This window comes from Haliaeetus leucocephalus, unplaced genomic scaffold (assembly GCF_000737465.1).
Source record: "Haliaeetus leucocephalus isolate CR32 unplaced genomic scaffold, Haliaeetus_leucocephalus-4.0 Scaffold840, whole genome shotgun sequence".
Lineage (NCBI taxonomy): Eukaryota > Metazoa > Chordata > Aves > Accipitriformes > Accipitridae > Haliaeetus > Haliaeetus leucocephalus.
Window position 1 is genome coordinate 4760982 of NW_010973276.1, and position 19329 is coordinate 4780310.

The window sequence follows — 19329 nt, forward strand, 5'->3', positions numbered from 1 at the left end:
TTAGATATTTTTAACACTTGCCTGTGTCCTGGCCTGCAGCCCCCGAAGCACGTGGGAGCCATGGGAGCAGCGGGTGCAGGAGTGCCAGCCTTTTCTGTGCTTGGGTTGCACCAGCTTCCTCCAGAAAGCAAGGACAGGAAGGTCACTGCCCACACCTCCTCATGTTGCTGTATTACAAGCAACAGCAAATTAACACACCATAAGCGCAGGGTTTACCAAGGAGGAAAAAGCTTAGGTGAAAGGTGAACTTCAGCCATCCATTTTCTTCTGGGACTACCACAAATTCTTGCTGCACAATCAGCAGATGGCATGGTTAAAGTCTGCCCCGTTTCCTAAAAGCTGCTGCATCCCCAGAAGTGCTCCAACCCACAAAACACAGGGTGGCTCAGGAGCACCAGGCTCTACAAAACAGTACTGCCAAACCATATGGCAGAGCAATGGCACCAGGAGATCTGAGTGCTTGCAGCACCAAACCAGGTATGAGGAGAGATTTGAGAAAAAAAAATACTGAAACCAAGATTAATGGATACTCTGAACTCATGGCAAACTCCTAGAGAAGCAGGAAAAGAAATACTAGGACTGTACTGGGTCTGGCTGGGCTGGAGTCAAATTCTTCATAGCAGCCCATAGGCTGCCGTGTTTTGGATTTGTGACTAAAACAGTGCTGATAACACACCAGTGTTTTGGCTTTGCTGAGCAGTACTTACACATCAAGGCCTTCTCTTCCCCCCCCCCCGTCGTGGTTTAACCCCAGCCAGCAACTAAGCACCACACAGCCACTCACTCACTTCTTCCCCATCCAGTGGGATGAGGGAGAGAATCGGGAAAAAAAAGTAAAACTCATGGATTGAGGTAAGAACAGTTTAATATAATAAAATGACAATAATAACAACAAAAGAATTGGAATACACAAAACAAGTGATGCACAATGCAATTGCTCACCACCTGCTGACTGATGCCCAGTTAGTTCCCGAGCAGCAATCCCCCCCCATGCCAACTCCCCCCAGTTTATATACTGGGCATGACATCACATGGTATGGAATACCCCTTTGGCCAGTTTGGGCCAGCTGCCCTGGCTGTGTCCCCCCTCCCAACTTCTTGTGCCCCTCCAGCCTTCTTGCTGGCTGAGCACAAGAAGCTGAAAAATCCTTGACTTTAGTATAAACACTACTTAGGAACAACTGAAAACATCAGTGTGTTATCAAGATTCTTCTCATACTGAATCCAAAACATAACACTATACCAGCTACTAGAAAGAAAATGAACTCTATCCCAGGCGAAACCAGGACACCCCCCTTCTGCTGCCCCCATGAGCAGGCCAGGGCTGGGCAAGACACTGGGAGGGGACACAGCCAGGACACCTGACCTGAGCTGGTCAAAGGGATAATGTGTGCTGTATAATGTCAGTCATGTTCAGATACCAGCTGGTCATTTTGTAGGAGGTGGTGAGTAGTCACCTTTGCATCATTTCGATTTTTTTTTCTTCTTCTTTGTCTTCTTCGCTTCACTAATTAAACTGCCTATCTCAAACTCACGAGTTTTCTCACTTAAGCACCTCCTGTGCTGCCAGAGGGATAGGGAGCAAGTGAGCAGCTATGTGCTGTTGAGCTGCTGGCCAGGGTCAACCCACCACAAGGACCAAAGGTTCAGTCTGCATTTGGATCTGCAGTGACACATGAGGAAGAGTCCACAAAGGTCTGAAATTCTGCTTATTGCAGCATCCCACGTAGAAAACATTTCTCCCATCCAAACCAAGAACTATATATATTTATTACAGTCCATATGACTAATATAGTCCAAAGAGAAACTTCAGATTAAAAAAAAAGTCTGTAAAATACAATGGATAAAATTATCCAGACAATATTACAAAATACCAGCAAAACAGCTGGTCGGGCTTCCCAGAAAACCAGAATAACACCCAGTTCGCTTACAAAAAAGTATCGCTACCAGTTAGCGAGTCCATCTGTGTCATCAGATTTCCAAGGAAACACAAACTCTCAAAACATCTTCAAGAAAAGGAGTCCTGTCAAGAACAGAGCCAGGCACTTCACAGTGCTACTGGTGGCCACTTCTGGGCTAGATCATCATGCATAGCTTCAGGGATCCACTGACAATAGGCTGCAAGCAAATCTAGAATGAAAGAGAGGAGTGATTAGACAGCTATGGGAGTCAGGGACTGGAGCTGTTTTGCTGGAAAGACAAGGTCCTGTGGCGTCACCCTGCTGAGAGCAAGAACCAACTTTCCATCACTGGAACAGTGCTGGAGCTTGGACACCTGCATGCAGATATAAAAGTATCAAGTATGGGAGAATTACTGTGAAAGCCACCACTGCATCACTTTGCAGCTGCTTCTATGAAGAACTCTTATAATCTGGTACCCTAATATTGAACAAAATCCATTTTACCTGGAAAAAAAAAAAATTTCCCGTATCCACTGACAGTACTGTCGTAGCCCAATTTTTCAAAAGTCCAAACCAAATATTTTAACTGTGGTTAGAATTACAGAAAAATTCTTAAAATACAAATAAATGTTGCTTTCTAAAGTACAGGGAACTCCAGTTCTTCACAAGACCCAAACACAGAGCATTACTGTTTCTGGTGAGAAAACAGCAAGTATTTGGAGCTTATCAAGTGAAATCACCCATTTTTTAAATTACAATTCAGCAACGCTCAAGGTACTACAAAGTCTGCACTGATATGACTAATAATTAGAGCAAGCAGAACACTTACATTTAGGATTTTTCTTCCATGCAGCCATTAAAGCATCGCGATTATCACAATTTTCTGCAACTAGAGCCTGCAGGAGGGATTCTGTCCTGGGCTGAAGTCTAAATCGGCGCAAAATAAAATGGTGCAGTAAAACCATGTTCATTAGCACAGTTTAGCAAAGTGTTACAGCATTCACCTTACCTTTCTGAATTTATACTCTTAGTATTTTTAACAGGCTAAATATAGATGTAGAAATACATGACCTCTGGATACAGAGACATGTCATTGGCTCAAGAAAGTTCACTAGAAGTAGTACGTTCTCCCCACCACAACTTTTTGTTGTTAAAAGAAGTAGCAGGTTGCTCTCGTTGCTGACAGCATGAAATTGTCTGCTATGCAGCTGCATAGCACACAGTAAAGCAAAAAGGTCCCACGCTGAACTCTGAATTGACTAAAAAAGGAAAATACTTTGCAATTGTGGGACCCTCAGGTAACAATTTGTGACATCAATCACTTTTAACAAAGCTTTTCAAAATCCTTGCATCTGTCAGTTCACAGAAAACTCAGAGAAAACTCAGAGAAAGGTTATTTTGGTAAACAAGAGAGGACATTGCAGGGATAGCAAGGGAAGCAATAGCTGACAGTCCTTTTGAAGGTCACAGTTCTATAAACGTAATCAAAACCACAAGAAAAACACAGCCTGTTGCAAACATGTTTTTGAAAAGAAATAAAGACAATATAATTGGCCAAACTGCAAAGAAAAGCAAGGAAGGTAGTAGTGCTCATCTGAGTTTCTTACATGTGAGCAATTTACTTGTATGAAGCAGCCTGCAGAGGTCAGTGTGACCAGCCGGTTGCCTGTTCTTCCACACTGCCCTTAGAATAGCCCAATTCTCTCGAGACACAATTTTTCTTGGTAAGAAAACTCATTTTCCTCTCCCTGCAGCTACAGCCGAGATGACTATCTAGAACACCCTTCCCAGCATTGAATTTTTTTAATGTAAAAGGAAGTTAAAAGTGTTCGGTGGAGACAACAACCTTAAGTTTGTTTTTAAGAACTTACTTGGACCATGTCTTCAGCATTATGAGGGGACTGGACAGCAGACACCGGCTATAAGAACGCAACTTTTCAATGACCTGGAAGATTTGTTATAACAAGTATATAATGAACAATGTAAATTAACCGTTCTGTGGAGACAATCATCAATGAACTTGGGACTGCTACAGACTTCCACCCCATATCCTCTATTACCACCTCTCTCCCATCCATGTGTCCATACCAATCTTGTCCTTAGTGGCTTGCTAGATGACTCTTGTGTCTCCAAATAGACAAAGACATGAGCTATATTTTTTTTTTCCTCTGCAAAAACAGGACTTAAATTTGGGGTCACGTTCACCCAAATGCCGATTTTCATGCTGTTTCGTATTTTAAAGATATCTTCCCCACCCCACCAACTGCAGCAAACTCCTCCAACCACCAGCCAGTTACGAGGAATGGGCATGTGCACAAAGGCCCACAAGGCCCATCTCCTCCAAAAACTGGGCTAAAAACTTATTGCTAACATCAAGGGAGTAACGCAGCTGGAACACACTCACCTTTCCTTCAAGCAGGAACCTGGCGAAGTATTTGTAACGATCAATACCTTCTGGGTAATCAACTTCCACAGCAGGGAGCTGCCAGCTAACTCGATCTGGAAAGAAAGATCACACCAAGTCTCCTAAATGCTCAAAGCAGAGGGTACATTTCCAAGGGAGATGTGACAACACAGGTGCTCAGAAGCAGCAAGGATACTGCAACCACCCAGCCAGCCTTGCTCCTTTACAAGGGAGCAGATGGGCATAAAATGCCCGTGCCAATGGGAAGATGCTGATATTTAAGTGCTACGAATCTCATGGAGCTACTGAAACCACTGTTAAGCTCTTTGAACAGTCCAAGCTGAGCTTGACCTTTCTGGTCTGCTGATAGTCTTGTTAAAAGCAGCATGACAATAACTATAGAGCAGTTGTCAGACAAAACTTCGACACTTTTCAAGACACTTACAAAAGACACTTGGTCTGTGACATCGAATTCGGCCTGTTTCAGAGCAGTAAGATGGAGGAGGATTTTCCAGAGGCTTCCCAAAGTGGCAGTATGGTGGCAACAGGGCAGGAATCCACTCGGGTTCAACTACAGACACACCTTAGGAAGGGAAAACACACACCTGAATGCAGGCTTGCTGCGAAGGGCTGCCACTCACTAGCAGTCCCATGAGTACAGCGCATGGTCAGGATCTCATCTCCACAGATTTTACTTGTATCTCATTTTTCAAGTCAACTTTTTTACATTCTTCTGTTCAGAAACCAGCAATAGGTAGCTATTGCTGACAGAGCTGGTGCAGAGCAGCTATTTCAGAAGCTGAGCTTTGCTCCAGCCAATTCTGCTAGACCAAGAATAAACCAGGCCAATTTTTCTCCTGATCCAGATCTAGAAAGCTTAAGGATCCAAATCCCAGGAGGCAGGACCACTCTGTAAGAACACTCAGCCACCATAGCAAGGGACACATTCTGCTAAGGCATTTCTGAATTCCTCGCCATACCTGCGGAACAAGTAGGGACCGCAGCAGTCTCACCTTTCATATACAGTTTTGTAGTCTCAAGAATTTCTTGATACACCACAAACTCTGGGAGTTGTTTGAAGAGGACTGAGCTCGGATGGATGAACACTGGGTCGTCCAGGAGAGCAGTCTTTCAGAAAGCACAGAAGATTGAAGCAGAGTAAGATGAGTTACTGGCAATCCAATTTCTTGATTGCATTGAATTTCAGTCTCTCTCAGATGTACATTTATATGGTTTCCTTAAGCGATGGAGTTTTTTAATACCCTCACAATTTTCTGCTTCACCTTCTCTGGAGACATCAAGCACCTTGCAAGATGGACTAATGCTACTTCTTAGCTCTTTTATAACAATTCCTACATGAGGACTGGGAAATTGCAACACTGGAAACTTAAACTCTATGGAGAGAAGTTGTAGAAAGCCAGTACATGCAGTCCCAATGCTGCATGCAGCCGTAAGCCCAGGCTTTGCACAGGAGTGTCTTTCTGACACAGAGGGGAAGAAGAATTCAGTCAAATCAAGCTGTTTACCTTGTAGGCATTTTTCCATTTGTCATCCAGGAGCTCTTCTGCCTGAACCCTTCGGGCAACGTGATCCCCCAGCCCCGCCAGCACAATCTGTCTCAAGTAAGTTGCTTGAGCTTCTGTTGGGGGCTTCATCTTTGGATCAACATACAGACCAGCATCAGTGCAGACTGAGTTCACTGCGAGGAAAAAAGATGGTGAGTTAAGATTCAATAGAAAAAAAGGTTGTAACAAACAGCCCAGTTGATTTGTCACCCCCTCCAAAAGAGAATAAACACAACAATTTTTCTCAAAACCCACTTACCTGTTGTTGTCAGCTGCCCTCTCAAGCGCCTGATTTCCAGCATTGCTTTGTATCGGAGCCCATTTTCTTCACAGAATTTACGGGTACACCCAGCATATTCACAGGCTCCCACTGCCCCTGGAAGTGAACATTCAGGTGGAGAAAATGACTTAGCCGATCAGTTCTCCTAATTAAACCAAGTGTGGGACAGTACTGTCATAGTCAACACGTGCATATCACAGTTCCCACTCGTCATTAGCCTGGGACACTGGCAGGCTGCCCAGAGAACAGCCTAGAAAATATACTGCTGGACTCAGTCCTGCAGCACAAGGATGCCTTTGGTTGTATAAAGCTGAGAGCTCAGGGTAGCAGAGAGGAGAACGGAATGGAAGTTAACAGTATGGGGAAATCACTGTCTGCAATACCTAACATCACCATGAGGTCTCCTAGCTTTTGCATCGGCCCCTGCCCAGCCCAGATCCTTTGCATCTGTAAAAGCCTTGCTTTCTTCCCCTTGAGTTTCGCTGTCTCTTCCTCACTTACTGCTGGCCTAAAAGAAACACAAAACAGCATAAATGAGTATTGTGCTTACGCGCAGAGGGGCCTCAACGTAAAGAGAGAGGCATCAGCTGTGACAAGGTGATGCATCCTGTAAATAGGATGTCAGGCTAATTCACTCGCCTGTCAAACTCTTCAAAAAGCTCCCGGACGGTCATGGCAGACACTATGGTAATGGCATATGGCAGGCAATCATGCTGCCTGCTTAATGCCAACATCTTTGCATAGCGGGGGGCTACAGGAAAAGTGGCCATTATTCTGCCCAGGGGACTAATAGGGCAACTGAGCTTTGCTGCCAGCTGCTGCTTCAGCCTGGGGGAGAGAGAGAGAAGTCATGTAAGAAAGTAACTTCAGCATTAGAACAAGTTTGTGTTTCTGGTTGTGGCAGCCCAATTAATTTGATGTGTTTTCTCAGATTTTGTTATGTGCTGGTCCCAAAGGCTGGGAGAAAGATTCCTCTTCCTCATGCAGCTCCCACCTCCCCGGCATGGGGCACTCCTAGCACAGTCTTTCCCTGCCCAAACACAGCCAGGGCCAGTAAAACAAACACAGGTGAACCAGAGACTGTTAAAATGATGCCAGTCTCTGTACAAAAGCACATCCTCAGATGTGAGGGCTGAGACGGAAAAGCACGCGGGACGACAGCAGTGCCCACTGCCTCAATAGTGGAGGCCAAGCAGCAGTGCCAAGAGATTTGTGGGGGACCACAGACACTACCTTCCTGTCATAGGGGGTTCCTTCAAAGCACCCAGGGCTATCAGCAACTCCTCAGCTGCTGCAAGTGCTTCTGTTGAAGGTGGTGTTGGGAACGGGAAGTTGATTACCTAGACACACCAAAAGAAAATGCCTCTCAGTACTACTATCATCGACATGGCTCCCACTGAAAACCAGAGTCTGAACACAGTAAGAAGTCCTGGAAGGCAGCAAGACCCTCCCCTCTGGTTACATACACCAAAGAGAAACATTTAGGATGTTTGCCAGAAGCAAGAGGAAAGGACATATAATGAGAGGAAACGCTTAGAACAAAAACATTAGGAAACAGGAATACCAGCGCCACCCTCAGCTGCCACTGACTCCAGGCACCGCCTAGGGCAGCCTGCTTTAAGGCCTAATGTTAAGTATTGTGCTTTCTGAAAGCGCTCAAGTATCTCTAAACCACAACCCCTGTTTGGACGGGGTTTTTTTTTCATTCCTAAGAATGTAAGAAAGCTCTTATTACCTGGACAAACATGTCTATTAAGGCCTGGTGGAATTCATAGCAGCTTCTGCAATTAGCAGAACTAAAATCAAGTCCCAGGATCCTCACTTCTAACACAAGGCACAGCCTCAAGCAATGACAATAAAAGGCATTTATTTGTGTTTGTTTCTGGCTCCTAGGGGCAACCACTTTAACGAGCACTGTAGCACAAAGCCAATTTACACCTCACCTTTTCTATATTTAATGCCTTCATTTGCAGAATCAAGTCTTCTACCGGTCGCTTTGTTATTTCTGGAGCAGAAAATTTCTCAAAGTCCATGAAGACTGCTGAAGAGTATAACCTAGTGGACCAGAAGTGTTGCTTAAAGACTTAAAAGAAATCTTAACTCAAAAGATACGCCTGAAAAATTGGCAAGGGATTTTAAAAAAGGCAGCTGTGGGTACTATTTACATAACCATGTAATTATTTAATGGTTGGGGCATACCGCCTTATTCACAAAAAGCTGACTTGGCTTGGAGTGGAATCTACGCTAATCTGGCCACCAAAATAAGGGTTTTCAGCCCCTGAAAAGCCAAACTGTCAAATCAACATCACCAGCGACAGTTTATGTTTGGCTTCACCTCTCCTACTTGAATGAAGAGCACACAAAACTAAAATGTTTCAAGCAGCACTAGGTCCTTATGAAAGGGGCAGCACGATGACAGAAGCTGTCAAGTTCATGCTAACACTCCTTGGGCTTTTTGTTTCTCCTAACCCTCTCCATGGCAGGTAGCTAACCTGTAACAGTGCCCTGGTTCCGTCCGGCCAGCCCGACCTGCTCGCTGGTTAGCTGAAGCTTGAGATATCCAGGTGACTCTGAAAGACGAAACCCCAGTAATTTTGTCATAGAAACGTTTCTTGACCTTTCCACAGTCAACCACATATTTGATGCCTGGGATGGTAAGCGACGTTTCAGCCACATTGGTGGCTACAACACACAGTCTCGTGCCAGGAGGAGGAGCCCTGAATACCTACAAGAAAGAGATGGGCACATGAAATGCACGGCCAACAACGGAAAAAAGACAGGCAGTCAACTCAGATGGGTTGCAAAGGGACGACAACGCATGTGGCATTGCAGGCGAAACCCAAGAGTGAGACCAAAGACTTAACTCCGTCTCCAGCTCTAGAGGTCTCTATTCAACTCAGTTAATCCCTCAGAAACATCCACAGGGATTCCAGGTGGAACAGACACCAGTGTTGAGTCGTACTTAGACATACTGCTGCCACCTCCGAAGCCCAAGAGGGAATGCAAGAATTTGTATGAACTGCCTGTTGGCAGCGTGATCCTGATGTGTCCCAGGGCCATGACTAATTTTAACACGCTGCAGGACTGTCACTTTTCATCTCTCCCAACCTGCTGAACTGGCACATTAGGGAGATCCCAGCCTAAGTAAGGCCTGCTCTGATCCCATCCCAACTTGCCCATTGGGCCATTCAAGTCTGCCACTGATGGATAGTCCAAGACGGAAATTTTAACTCACAAAGCACATGTGACTTTAGACAATGATCACACATATCTATAAGGATCATTTACTCACTGTGACAATAAATCCTTTACCTTTGCTTGTTTCTCTGGTGCTAGCAAAGAATAGAGCGGGAGCACATACAGTGGAAGGGACGAATCAGATTTCTCATCTATGAAGAAACAAACCAATATTGTTAAATACGCAGTAAGTCAACTTCCAGGCTTAGTCCCAGCAATGTCTTCACAAACATTTGTTTCATTTAAAACCAGTAAAGTATTTGGTACAAAGCTGAAGATGGAAAAACTTAATAGCTTTTCCATGACACAGGTCTGCTGTGTTATCACACCAGTTTAGCAAAGGACAACTAGCTTATGTTGCACATTTCACAGGTGACAGGAGATATGGAATTTTTATTTTGTAAGTGCCAAACCTTCTTCTGAGTCTCCATCTCCTAAATCAAGGTCAATATCAGACCCTGCAATATCATCATCAGTTTCAGCATCTCTGTCTTCATCTCCTTCATCCACTGGTACCACAGAGTAATTGTCCAGATCAATTTTGGGGAGTGTCTGAGAAAGACAGGAAAGATGACCACAGAGCATTAAGCGGGGGGACACAAACAGCACTTTTTATTGCTTTGAAAGCAAAGCTGAGCACTTACTCCAAACATTTGTTGACCTGAAGGTGAAAGAGGGATTGAGAGATTTCATTTGTATTTTAAGGCTGAGGATCAGCATTTTGTAATTGGGAGAGGAGGAGGGGAATAACCCAAGTATTTCAAACAATTTTGTGACGAGCCAAGCTTCTTCACTTGGAGGACAGTGGGAAAGGGTAAAATTTCTTTACTTCAGGCCTCTTCAGCTACCAGGATCCAACGTCAGTGGACAGTATATCTATAACATCAAGATCTCCTGCTAACAAAGCACATGTAGGACTTGGGTGGAAGCCAAATGCTACCCTTCCTCACAGATGCATCAGTCCCATTTGTTTGGGTAACAAATGGCAAGATGAGGAGCAGCCCTGGAGCCAGCAAGTCTGAAACTCCTTCCATTACAGTTTTAATGGTCAGTACTCAACCGAAATCAGTCTCCTGCCCATAATATCCAGGGACATATTTTAGCACTCTGCTGCTCATAAGGCAGCAGTTATCAGTGTAGGTAGTATTACTGGATATCCTGAGGGGACATATGTAGGCTACAAGGCTTCATGCAAGCCTAAAAAAGTCTGGTGCAAAACACAGCTACACAGGACTACTGTTTTGCAGGGAGGTACCTGCTCCTTCCTGACTCTTGGAGAAATTCTAGTCATCGCACATTACCATAACTTTCTTCCGCTTCCTCGATTTCTTAAATTTTCTGATTTCTTCCACTGGTTCTTCTTTGTCATCATCTCCTACAAAAACAGGCAGTGAAATTACTGTTAGCTGAGCATGCTTTCCCTCGGAGAAGGCAGTGGGGAGAGTCTGGTCCCACTCCCATCTTTTGGGGGATTCAGAAAGTGTCACAGCATGAAAGAAACAAACAGTCACATTGAAGGCAGAGGGGACAGGGATGACACACAAGTTTAATGTTGTAATTCCATTTAGAAACCATATAGAGGATTGACAGCATCACACACAGCAACTGTATGCCTTGATGTTTAGGAGACAATTAGCTGAGCTATAGTAGAATTCGACTTTCTAAAGTCATCTTGGGAAATTCCACTATCCTGGAAATAAAGTCACCACTTTAATTCACAACCAACAGAGTAAGTGAAGAAATGCAATGGATTCTGGGGAACTGGAAGGGATCATACACACAAACCTTTTCCCCAAACTCAAAACAGCACAAACTTAACGATCAGTCATCAAAATCATCCACAAGCCCTTTCCCCAACCCTTGATTTGTGGGGTTTTTTTTAAATAAAAACTTATTTTTAGGTGCAAAGCAAGCTCACTTCTCAGTGGGATAAATTCAAAGTTTAACAGTCCTTTATTCTATAGCATTACCTGCAGTGTTGTTTTTTTGGAACGGAAAGGCTTTCCTTAGCCTTCTACAGAGAGCGTGAACTTCTGCCTGGCCTGTTAAAAACACCAAAATCCCACCTGCAAGAGAAGAAATCACTCTCAACCTCAGCATAGATAATTCACTAGGAAAGCTTCAGATCACATGGTTGATAAAAGACAGGTTAAATATACTGTGACGTAACAAGGAGGAACAGGGTGTTTGACTGCATCTGTCTTCTACTACTCCCTCAAGAAGCATGCTAATGCTATGATTTAATTGAAGGGTAATTTTCACATCAAAAGCCTTCGAAGTAAAAGCACACCATACATCATTGCAGTCCCATATTTAAACTTACAAAAAAAACCCCCACCCAAAAACAAAGAAAAGAAAAAAACAAAAAAAAAGCTCCCCCCAAAAACAACCCAGAAAACTTTAGACATGTTAAATGTAAAGAATTTGAGAGGTTCTCAGCAATGACCTTACCTGAGGGCAACATTCGATGGATTTTACACACCTTTCTGAAGCACTCCCCACTGTAGTCATCTAGGGGAGTTTTCTTGTTAAAATGAACAGTTACAGGGAATTGCCTTGCATCTACCTAGACAGGAAATACAAAAAAAAAGGGTTGGTTTGCTGTCGTAACTCCAGCACAATCATTACAGCTTTCATCTGTTCAGCTCTTGGTTTTGATAACCTACAAAACACCAGACCCACAGAAGTTATCAGTGTTGTCTACCCTGAACACCACAAAACCAAGCTAGAAACCAAAAATTTCCTCTCTTTCAGATCAACTCAGACTGAGGCTTGCTAGTTCTCCTGAACTGTAACTTACAGTTTTTCAAGATAACCAGATTCTGCCAGGGCAGTTTTCTGATAAAAGTGGAAAGAAAAACACCAAGTCCCAAAAGAAACAATAGTCTAACAAAATAACTATTTTTAAATTGATATCTGAAAGATTTCAGCACCAACTGGAAAGATCAGAGTGCCTCTATTTTTTAATTGGTTTTATAAAGGAAGCCCTCACTGTATTTCAGCTGTTACATCTAACGCAGATCCCAGTGAGGAGAACGATACCTGAATAACAGGAGGTGTAACAGAAAACAGCCTGTTGTTATCGGTGAAATCTTCAACACGAAGGGTGGCCGACATGATGATCAGCTTCAGCGGCAGCCCTTTCTGCAGGGACATAAACGTGTTATTCTGTGCCTGAAGGCATGCAGCAGCTAAGCTACACAACACACAAACCCAGAGCTGTTAGCAGGACTGGATACAAGTTTCTGCACCAAAGCACTCAAAATCTAAGACAACAAAAGCACTGTGTCAAGTGACAGAGGATACACAGAGCCTCAAATGCAACGTGTCTTAAAATACACAAAACCAGACGCTGGCAATCCTGATGCTGAGAGTGTCCTGCCTCTCAACACTGCATTCTCTCTCCATCCTAAAGTAAAACAAACACAAATGCCAAGCACTGCCCTGCAGTCCACCAGCCCCAACATCAGGCAGGATCAAACACTCCATGATGTCTGCTCCAAAACTAAGCCCTAAGCACTGCTGTTGGCAGTTTATTCCAGTGCAACAGTAAGCATCTTGCTTTCTAACAGGCTGCCAATTTTATTATTTACACGTGTCTTGCGGCACTGTAAGTCTAAAATTAACTGCATATTGCCTGAAAAAATTATCTGTTGGTACTGATATGTACTATTTTTCCCCTTTTTGTAGGCTCTGTGCTTCTTCGATCATATGGAAAGACAAACACATTATCTGAGCATTATTTCATGGTTTCCATCAGATTTCCATCAACTGCCACACCACACACAGTTCCTCCTCCCATAGAGCCTCTTCATGTCTAACACCCTCCTCCCCAGCACATCTGCATCTCATACATCAATACTGCTTCTCTTACCTTTTCACGAAGAGGCACAATGCGAGACAAGAGGCCTATCAAGATATCCGTGTACATACTCCTTTCATGGGCTTCGTCAATAATAACGACTTTGTACTTTGAAAGCAGAAAGTCCTGAGAAGAAAGATTGATTTCACCACATGAAGCCTCAACCCAAGGACATTTTTAAGTCAAGACAACCTATGGCTACACAAACACTGACCGCCCCCCCGCCCTCCATCCTTATGGCTGCTGTCTCTCCCACATATTTGAGCACAGTTTAATGTGTTTAGCCTACATGAAGCAGCTTAGTTCCCGAGAGTATCCTCCTTGCTCTCATTTTACACAGCAACATAACCTAACTTTTAGGGACTTGGGCAGGAATATAAAGGGTTGAGATGAAACACATCTCCGGTGCCGAAAGGGGTTTTGCTTTGAAAGGTTGGCAACAAATCCACACAAAGCCAACTGGCTCTCTTCCTAGCTATACAAAATACTTTCCTTTTTATAACACTGAGGACAGCAACTTACCTTCTGAACTTCTTTCAGCAGCACACCATCCGTCATGAACTTGATTTGTGTTTCATCTGTAACATTTCCTTCATATCGGATTTGATATGAAACCACTCTGTGAGGAAATGCCAGGGTAGCCACAAGAAAAAGCATGGTGAGAAACAGAAAATTCACATTCAGACCAGGAGGCAGCCTTCAGCCTAACTAAATTACGACTTGATGCCAAGACAAGACAAAAAGCATACCATCAGGTCCCCAGAGCCTAGCACACACAAAATGCTACAAGCTGGGATACACAGCAATGTCACTCTGAATTATTTCTCCATTATGGGGTGCTTTCTCACATGGAGACAAACTAGGACCACTTCCCAAACACCACTTCCACAAAGCTCTCTCTAAAAAGTAACTTACAACCATTAGTAGCAACAAATCTGGCTTTTTTATAGACAACCCCAGAGAGGAGTTTATAAGTAACTTCCCCACAGTTCTTCGCCAAAGACTGAACAAGCAACGTGCAAGTCTTGATTTCAGTCTATGCCATACACAGAGCATCTCAGTCTTACCATCCTAGCAAGGTCTCAGCTTTTTTCTCCTCACCTGTGTGACAAGTTCATTTCCTTAGCAACTCGCTGGGACATGGACACTGCAGCCACACGCCGAGGCTCAGTGATCCCAATAGTACCGTTTGAACTAAAGGGGTGAAGGAAAGAAAAGGAGAGGTTGTTTGGCTGCTTGTTTTAAAGGGAGAAACACTTAGAAAGATGACAACAGGATTTCTGCACAATGGTTCTAAATTAAGTAGCATCACTCACACAGTATCAATTCTAGTTGTAGTTAGAAGAAAAAGACAGAAAGGAAGCTTCAGGATTACCCTTCTATTATATGTGTATTGATCTGAAGATGCATGTATCACAGGAATTTTTTCCCCAAACATTGTCTCTCTAATTGCAGCTCACTGAACTCCAGTCTCCCTGGACATCCTTCTGGCAACAGGGTCAATTTCAGAAGAAACTCAGGCTGGGGCAGCAGCACAGAAGCTGGACACATCCTGATGCAGCTCACAAGAAGCATCTTATGAAGTGCCCAAGCTTATAAATGTTACCAATAGTGCCAGATGAGCCACAGCTATTTTAAAAGATGTTCTTAAGAAATACACACATTTTCTTGCAAAAGTAAAAACAAACCTCTGGAAGCAGAGGTTAAACTATGTGAGATGGGCAGACAATAAAGCCCCTCTGTAAAAAACAGGCCAGTGGCTTTGAAGGAAATTTTTACCCTAGAGGTTTCAAAAGATTGGTTACGTGGAGAGAGACTTTTGCAACTCAGTCTTACTCCCTTCAGATTTTTTAAAAGCCCATTCAACATGGTCACTACCACTGCACAGAAAAGACCAGGTTCAGTTCAGGTTCAGTTCAGCCATATCAGAAGAAAAGAAACAAAATCAGAAGTGACTGAGTTGAGCTTGAATTTTTCTAATTACATTTGCTGAATATAAAAGACGACTCATACCTGGCATAGCCAGCTTCATAGAGAAACTGAGGTACTTGTGTGGTTTTACCACTTCCCGTCTCTCCACATATGATCACAATGGGATTTTCACTAATGGCTTCCATGATGACTTGCTCTTCAGCAAGGATTGGAAGCTTTAGTCTTGCTTCCTAAATAATATAAAACACATATTTCAGTTGCACTTTTTTGTCTCTCTCTCCCTTTTTGTTTTCCCCAGGATTGAAAACCGATTCCTTTCTCAGATTACAAAACCCAGAAAAAGGAATTCTGCAAGCTTTGTGGCTCGAAAAGCTCTAAACCAGCTAATACCACACGAGCATGTCCCAGAACACGCAGAGTCATCAGAACAGCTTCCCAGAAAGCAGCTGGCAAGCCCTGCACTTTAATTTGTGAAACCAGAGTCCCTGGAGTTTATTAATATAGCACTTCAAGGAAAAACTCATTTCACAACTCTGTCTTGTCTGTTCAGACACATGCAGAGCTTTTCCCATTTGTACAGAACGCCTTACCCACAGCAAATGGAATAAAACTATCCAGCGTAAGATATAGCATAATGGAGAGCTGAAAGTGACATCACAAGATTTTCCAGCAAAGAACAATAAAAGACTGCTAATAGATTCTATATTTAAAGCCAGAGACAAATGCCTATATCCTAAGACGAAACTAGTTTTCCTTCTGCTAGATTAGACAGGCTTAAAGCTCAGACATGTACATGTACAACTTGCCAGAACACGGACCCCAAGTGCACGCTGCTGCCAAGCAGTATTAGCAAGAGACACAAGATAATGCTACAGGGTCTGCAGTGACCTAATCTGATGGAAGATACCATAATTTCCAACCCCCTTGATAGGCACTTTCCTGTTCACAGAGTCTCACCTGAATCTCAGGAGACCTGTCCACTGGAATGAAAATCGCAGGCTTGCAAGATGGTTTGTTGGAGGCTGGCTGGCAAACTGGCACATGAGGACTGGCCGGCTTCTGGTTAGTCACTGCTGCCTTCATGCCTTCCTCTGGCTTTTCAACAGTATTCAAATCACTGGCTGACGACTTTTCAATTTCTTGTTTGTGCTCTTCCTTCTCCTCCTCAGAGCTACTGGGTTCTTCCTCAGGCTCCGATTCTGAATCTGAGCTGTGTCTTCTCTTGTTTGCACCACTGATGCTCCTAATCTTTTCAGGTACAGCAGTCTCTGGCTCCTGTATCATCCTAGAACAAAACATCAACACGTGAACATTTTGGTCAACATTCTCCAGGACCTCAAGCCAGACATGTCTTCAGCACAAACCAGAGAAGTCACACCATCAAAAGTCACTGGCTGAGCCTGAACCCAGGTTTTACTCAAATAGGGAAAACTTCTACACCTGAGGTGTAGTGCAGCACAAGAAGATGTTACGCAGAGAGGTTAACCCAGTTCTCCACAGATCTCCATTCTTGGAGGTTTGCACAACTCTGCTAGGTAAACCCTCAGCTGACCTGATTGCTGGATTCATATCTAAGCACACGCTATACTGACATTTACTCATTTCTTCAGAACATGTCTGTAGTTTAATTTATTTCAACTTCTGTCAAAATGCAGCTCTCGATAAATCCAGTAACTATCCAGTAACTATCAATCGATATTTTCCAATACAACAAAAAAGTAAACATTTATCCACCAATTATGTAGTTTGACATAAGAGTATGCAGATATAATTGTCACCCACCTTGTCCCTTATGAAAGGGAAGACCCAGTTATTTTAACTAACATTCTCTCAAAAGATTGTCAGTCAAACAAGAAAATAACTACCATACTATCAGATAAAAATAGAAAATTATTTAACTCGATCCATTCTGAAGAACCTGTATGCAGTAAGAAGAAAAAAAAAAAAACAAAACAAAAAAAACCAAGCAAAAAAAAGCTAAGAAGGCTGCCAAGTTTTCAACCACAGTGATAAACCAGAATGGTTCTTTCCAAATAATGCTTTACCTTTTAGTCTGATACATGCGCTCCCCAATACCCAGTTTGGAAGTAGTGTACAGGAGTTTCATTTCTGCCTCAGAAGCTTGGACCTCATTCAGCTTGTTCAGCCATTCCGCTCGCTATTTGGGGAAAAACAACCAAAGTCAGTGCTTATTTTCACCAGGAAATAATTTCCTTTCAAGATTTGCACTTGAGTTTTAAAGGGTGTGCTCTGGCAAAACCTTGCTGGGAAGTTGTAAAGACGTTCCTTCTGCTACATGGTCAGTCCTTCCCGATGAAGATTTCAGCCCTGCACTAGAGCAAAAATACAAATGCAGACTTGACCCTTCATCGCTGCAACGAAAAGCTCAGCTGCACCCTTGAAACAACAGCAAAGAAAACGGATTTGAACTAAAATGCTGGAGTGAGGGCTGGAGCAATGGAAGCCTCCCTTCAACTCCCACATGTGGGACATAGTGCTGACAGGAGGTCAGACAGATGCAGTCTTAAACTACCTCTAAAAATAGAGCTCATTTGTCAAAACCATTATTCAGACACTAAAATGAACAGGAGTTTTGCCTGGAAAGCTTTTACAAAGACAGAAAAGCTCTATTTGCATACAGAAAATATACAAGAGCTGGAAATGAGTATTTCAGAAACACCAGCAGTAGCAGAGTTTGGGGCATCAACCTTTGCATTTTGCAGAAGGACAAAGCTTCTCATACAATCTGTTTCACAGAACAATGTCATTTACTCTGCTGATGTATTTCACGACACTCATCTATTCACTCAGGGTCAAAGAGAGAATGGGAACCAGGACCCAGATATGACAAGTTCCTGCAACAGCTGATCCACTGAGAGGGAGGTGAATGCTTTTCCCCACTGAAGCTAACACTTGAGAGTCCATGGGTGGTGGCATGTTTTTGACCAAAATGCCCAGCAACGGGATGTCTAATGCTCTTGTAATGTGAACTCTTAAAATTCAGGATCTGCACGTCCTTGAGACACCCCTGATAGTTCACATCCCAAACACCGCTCGCTGGCACTGCAGAGCAGCTGTTCCACCTCTGGTTTTTCACACCAGCAACGCAATCGCATCATGTATCAGGGATTGCCAGAGTCACAGTGCAAGGGAAACCTCAAAAGCTGCTTGTTAACATCGACCTTTTCCATACGCCAATATTGAATTATTGTTTTAACAGAAGTCACAAAGCTGGAGTTACCAGCATGCAGCAACGTACCTGTCTTTTCTTCTCCTTCTGCTCTAAAATTTTGTGCAGGTTTTTCTTCTGTTTCTTGCTTAGGGGTTTCTTCTGCTGTTGCACAACACATGCTACTTTTTTCTTCTTTGCTTTTTTGGCTGGCAGGACCAGGGCATTACTTCCATCAATTCCCTTCAGCGTTGCTTCATCTAAAAGCATGTGTTTGATTATTCACCTGTGCCAGGTGGACTATTTTCAGCATGCTGCTTCACGGTCTTATCACAAACCATGCTAGATTTAGCTGTTTTAAACAAACACAACCCTCACCCCCAGCCAAAAAAAACCACCCCACATCATCAGCAAGGGCAAAAAACTGAACCATGAAGCTGGGGACGTGATAACCCCGTGCTTACTATAACCGTGAGGGTAATTTTCCTTGACTTACGTAACAACACTACGAAATCTCTGCCGTTTTCTTTAATTCCCCCAGGGTCAGGGGAGCAGCCCAGGACACAGCGTGTCTCCGGGTGACCCCGCAGGCTCCGGGCTCTCCCAGACAGAGGTAATTTTTAACCCTACAAATCTGTTCTGCTAAAGTTTGAATAATAAAAATATAATAAAAGTGGTTTTTTTAAACTAACATTTGAGAACACAAATGCTAAACACATTTATAGTAATTGCTTTGATGAGGAATTGCTTAAATGCAGTAATGGCTTCGATAGAGCTATTGACGCAAAGCCTGTAAGGTATTCAAACGCTTCCAATAAAAGTATAATACAAATACAGTCAAGGCATGACCACAATTCTCATCTCAGCGACTCTACGGTCACGCTAGCAACGTTAACAACCCAAGTCTGCACTAACGAACGTGACGCCTGAGGAGAGGGGAGGGGAGAAGAGGAGAGAGCCGGGCCGGGCCGGGCCGGGC

General features: G+C 43.5%; 1 protein-coding gene across 1 annotated transcript in view; it reads right to left on the reverse strand.

Moving 5' to 3' along the window:
- Positions 1 to 1900: 1900 nt before the first annotated feature.
- The window catches only part of DHX37 (DEAH (Asp-Glu-Ala-His) box polypeptide 37), an 18246-nt gene continuing 817 nt past the window's right edge, over positions 1901 to 19329 (reverse strand). Inside the window, exons 2-28 of the mRNA XM_010582283.1 lie at positions 18847 to 18950; positions 18441 to 18610; positions 17227 to 17339; positions 16139 to 16466; positions 15263 to 15411; positions 14351 to 14443; positions 13772 to 13868; positions 13262 to 13375; positions 12430 to 12531; positions 11839 to 11953; positions 11358 to 11453; positions 10689 to 10762; positions 9801 to 9939; positions 9463 to 9539; positions 8643 to 8875; positions 8094 to 8205; positions 7384 to 7490; positions 6790 to 6978; positions 6534 to 6658; positions 6130 to 6246; positions 5832 to 6004; positions 5319 to 5433; positions 4751 to 4888; positions 4306 to 4400; positions 3773 to 3846; positions 2731 to 2828; positions 1901 to 2130 (exon numbers count right to left, since the gene is read on the reverse strand). Of these exons, the coding sequence (XP_010580585.1) occupies positions 2048 to 2130; positions 2731 to 2828; positions 3773 to 3846; positions 4306 to 4400; positions 4751 to 4888; positions 5319 to 5433; positions 5832 to 6004; positions 6130 to 6246; positions 6534 to 6658; positions 6790 to 6978; positions 7384 to 7490; positions 8094 to 8205; positions 8643 to 8875; positions 9463 to 9539; positions 9801 to 9939; positions 10689 to 10762; positions 11358 to 11453; positions 11839 to 11953; positions 12430 to 12531; positions 13262 to 13375; positions 13772 to 13868; positions 14351 to 14443; positions 15263 to 15411; positions 16139 to 16466; positions 17227 to 17339; positions 18441 to 18610; positions 18847 to 18950 (3430 nt within the window). The 3' untranslated portion in view covers positions 1901 to 2047. The remainder of the gene's footprint in view (positions 2131 to 2730; positions 2829 to 3772; positions 3847 to 4305; positions 4401 to 4750; positions 4889 to 5318; positions 5434 to 5831; positions 6005 to 6129; positions 6247 to 6533; positions 6659 to 6789; positions 6979 to 7383; positions 7491 to 8093; positions 8206 to 8642; positions 8876 to 9462; positions 9540 to 9800; positions 9940 to 10688; positions 10763 to 11357; positions 11454 to 11838; positions 11954 to 12429; positions 12532 to 13261; positions 13376 to 13771; positions 13869 to 14350; positions 14444 to 15262; positions 15412 to 16138; positions 16467 to 17226; positions 17340 to 18440; positions 18611 to 18846; positions 18951 to 19329) is intronic.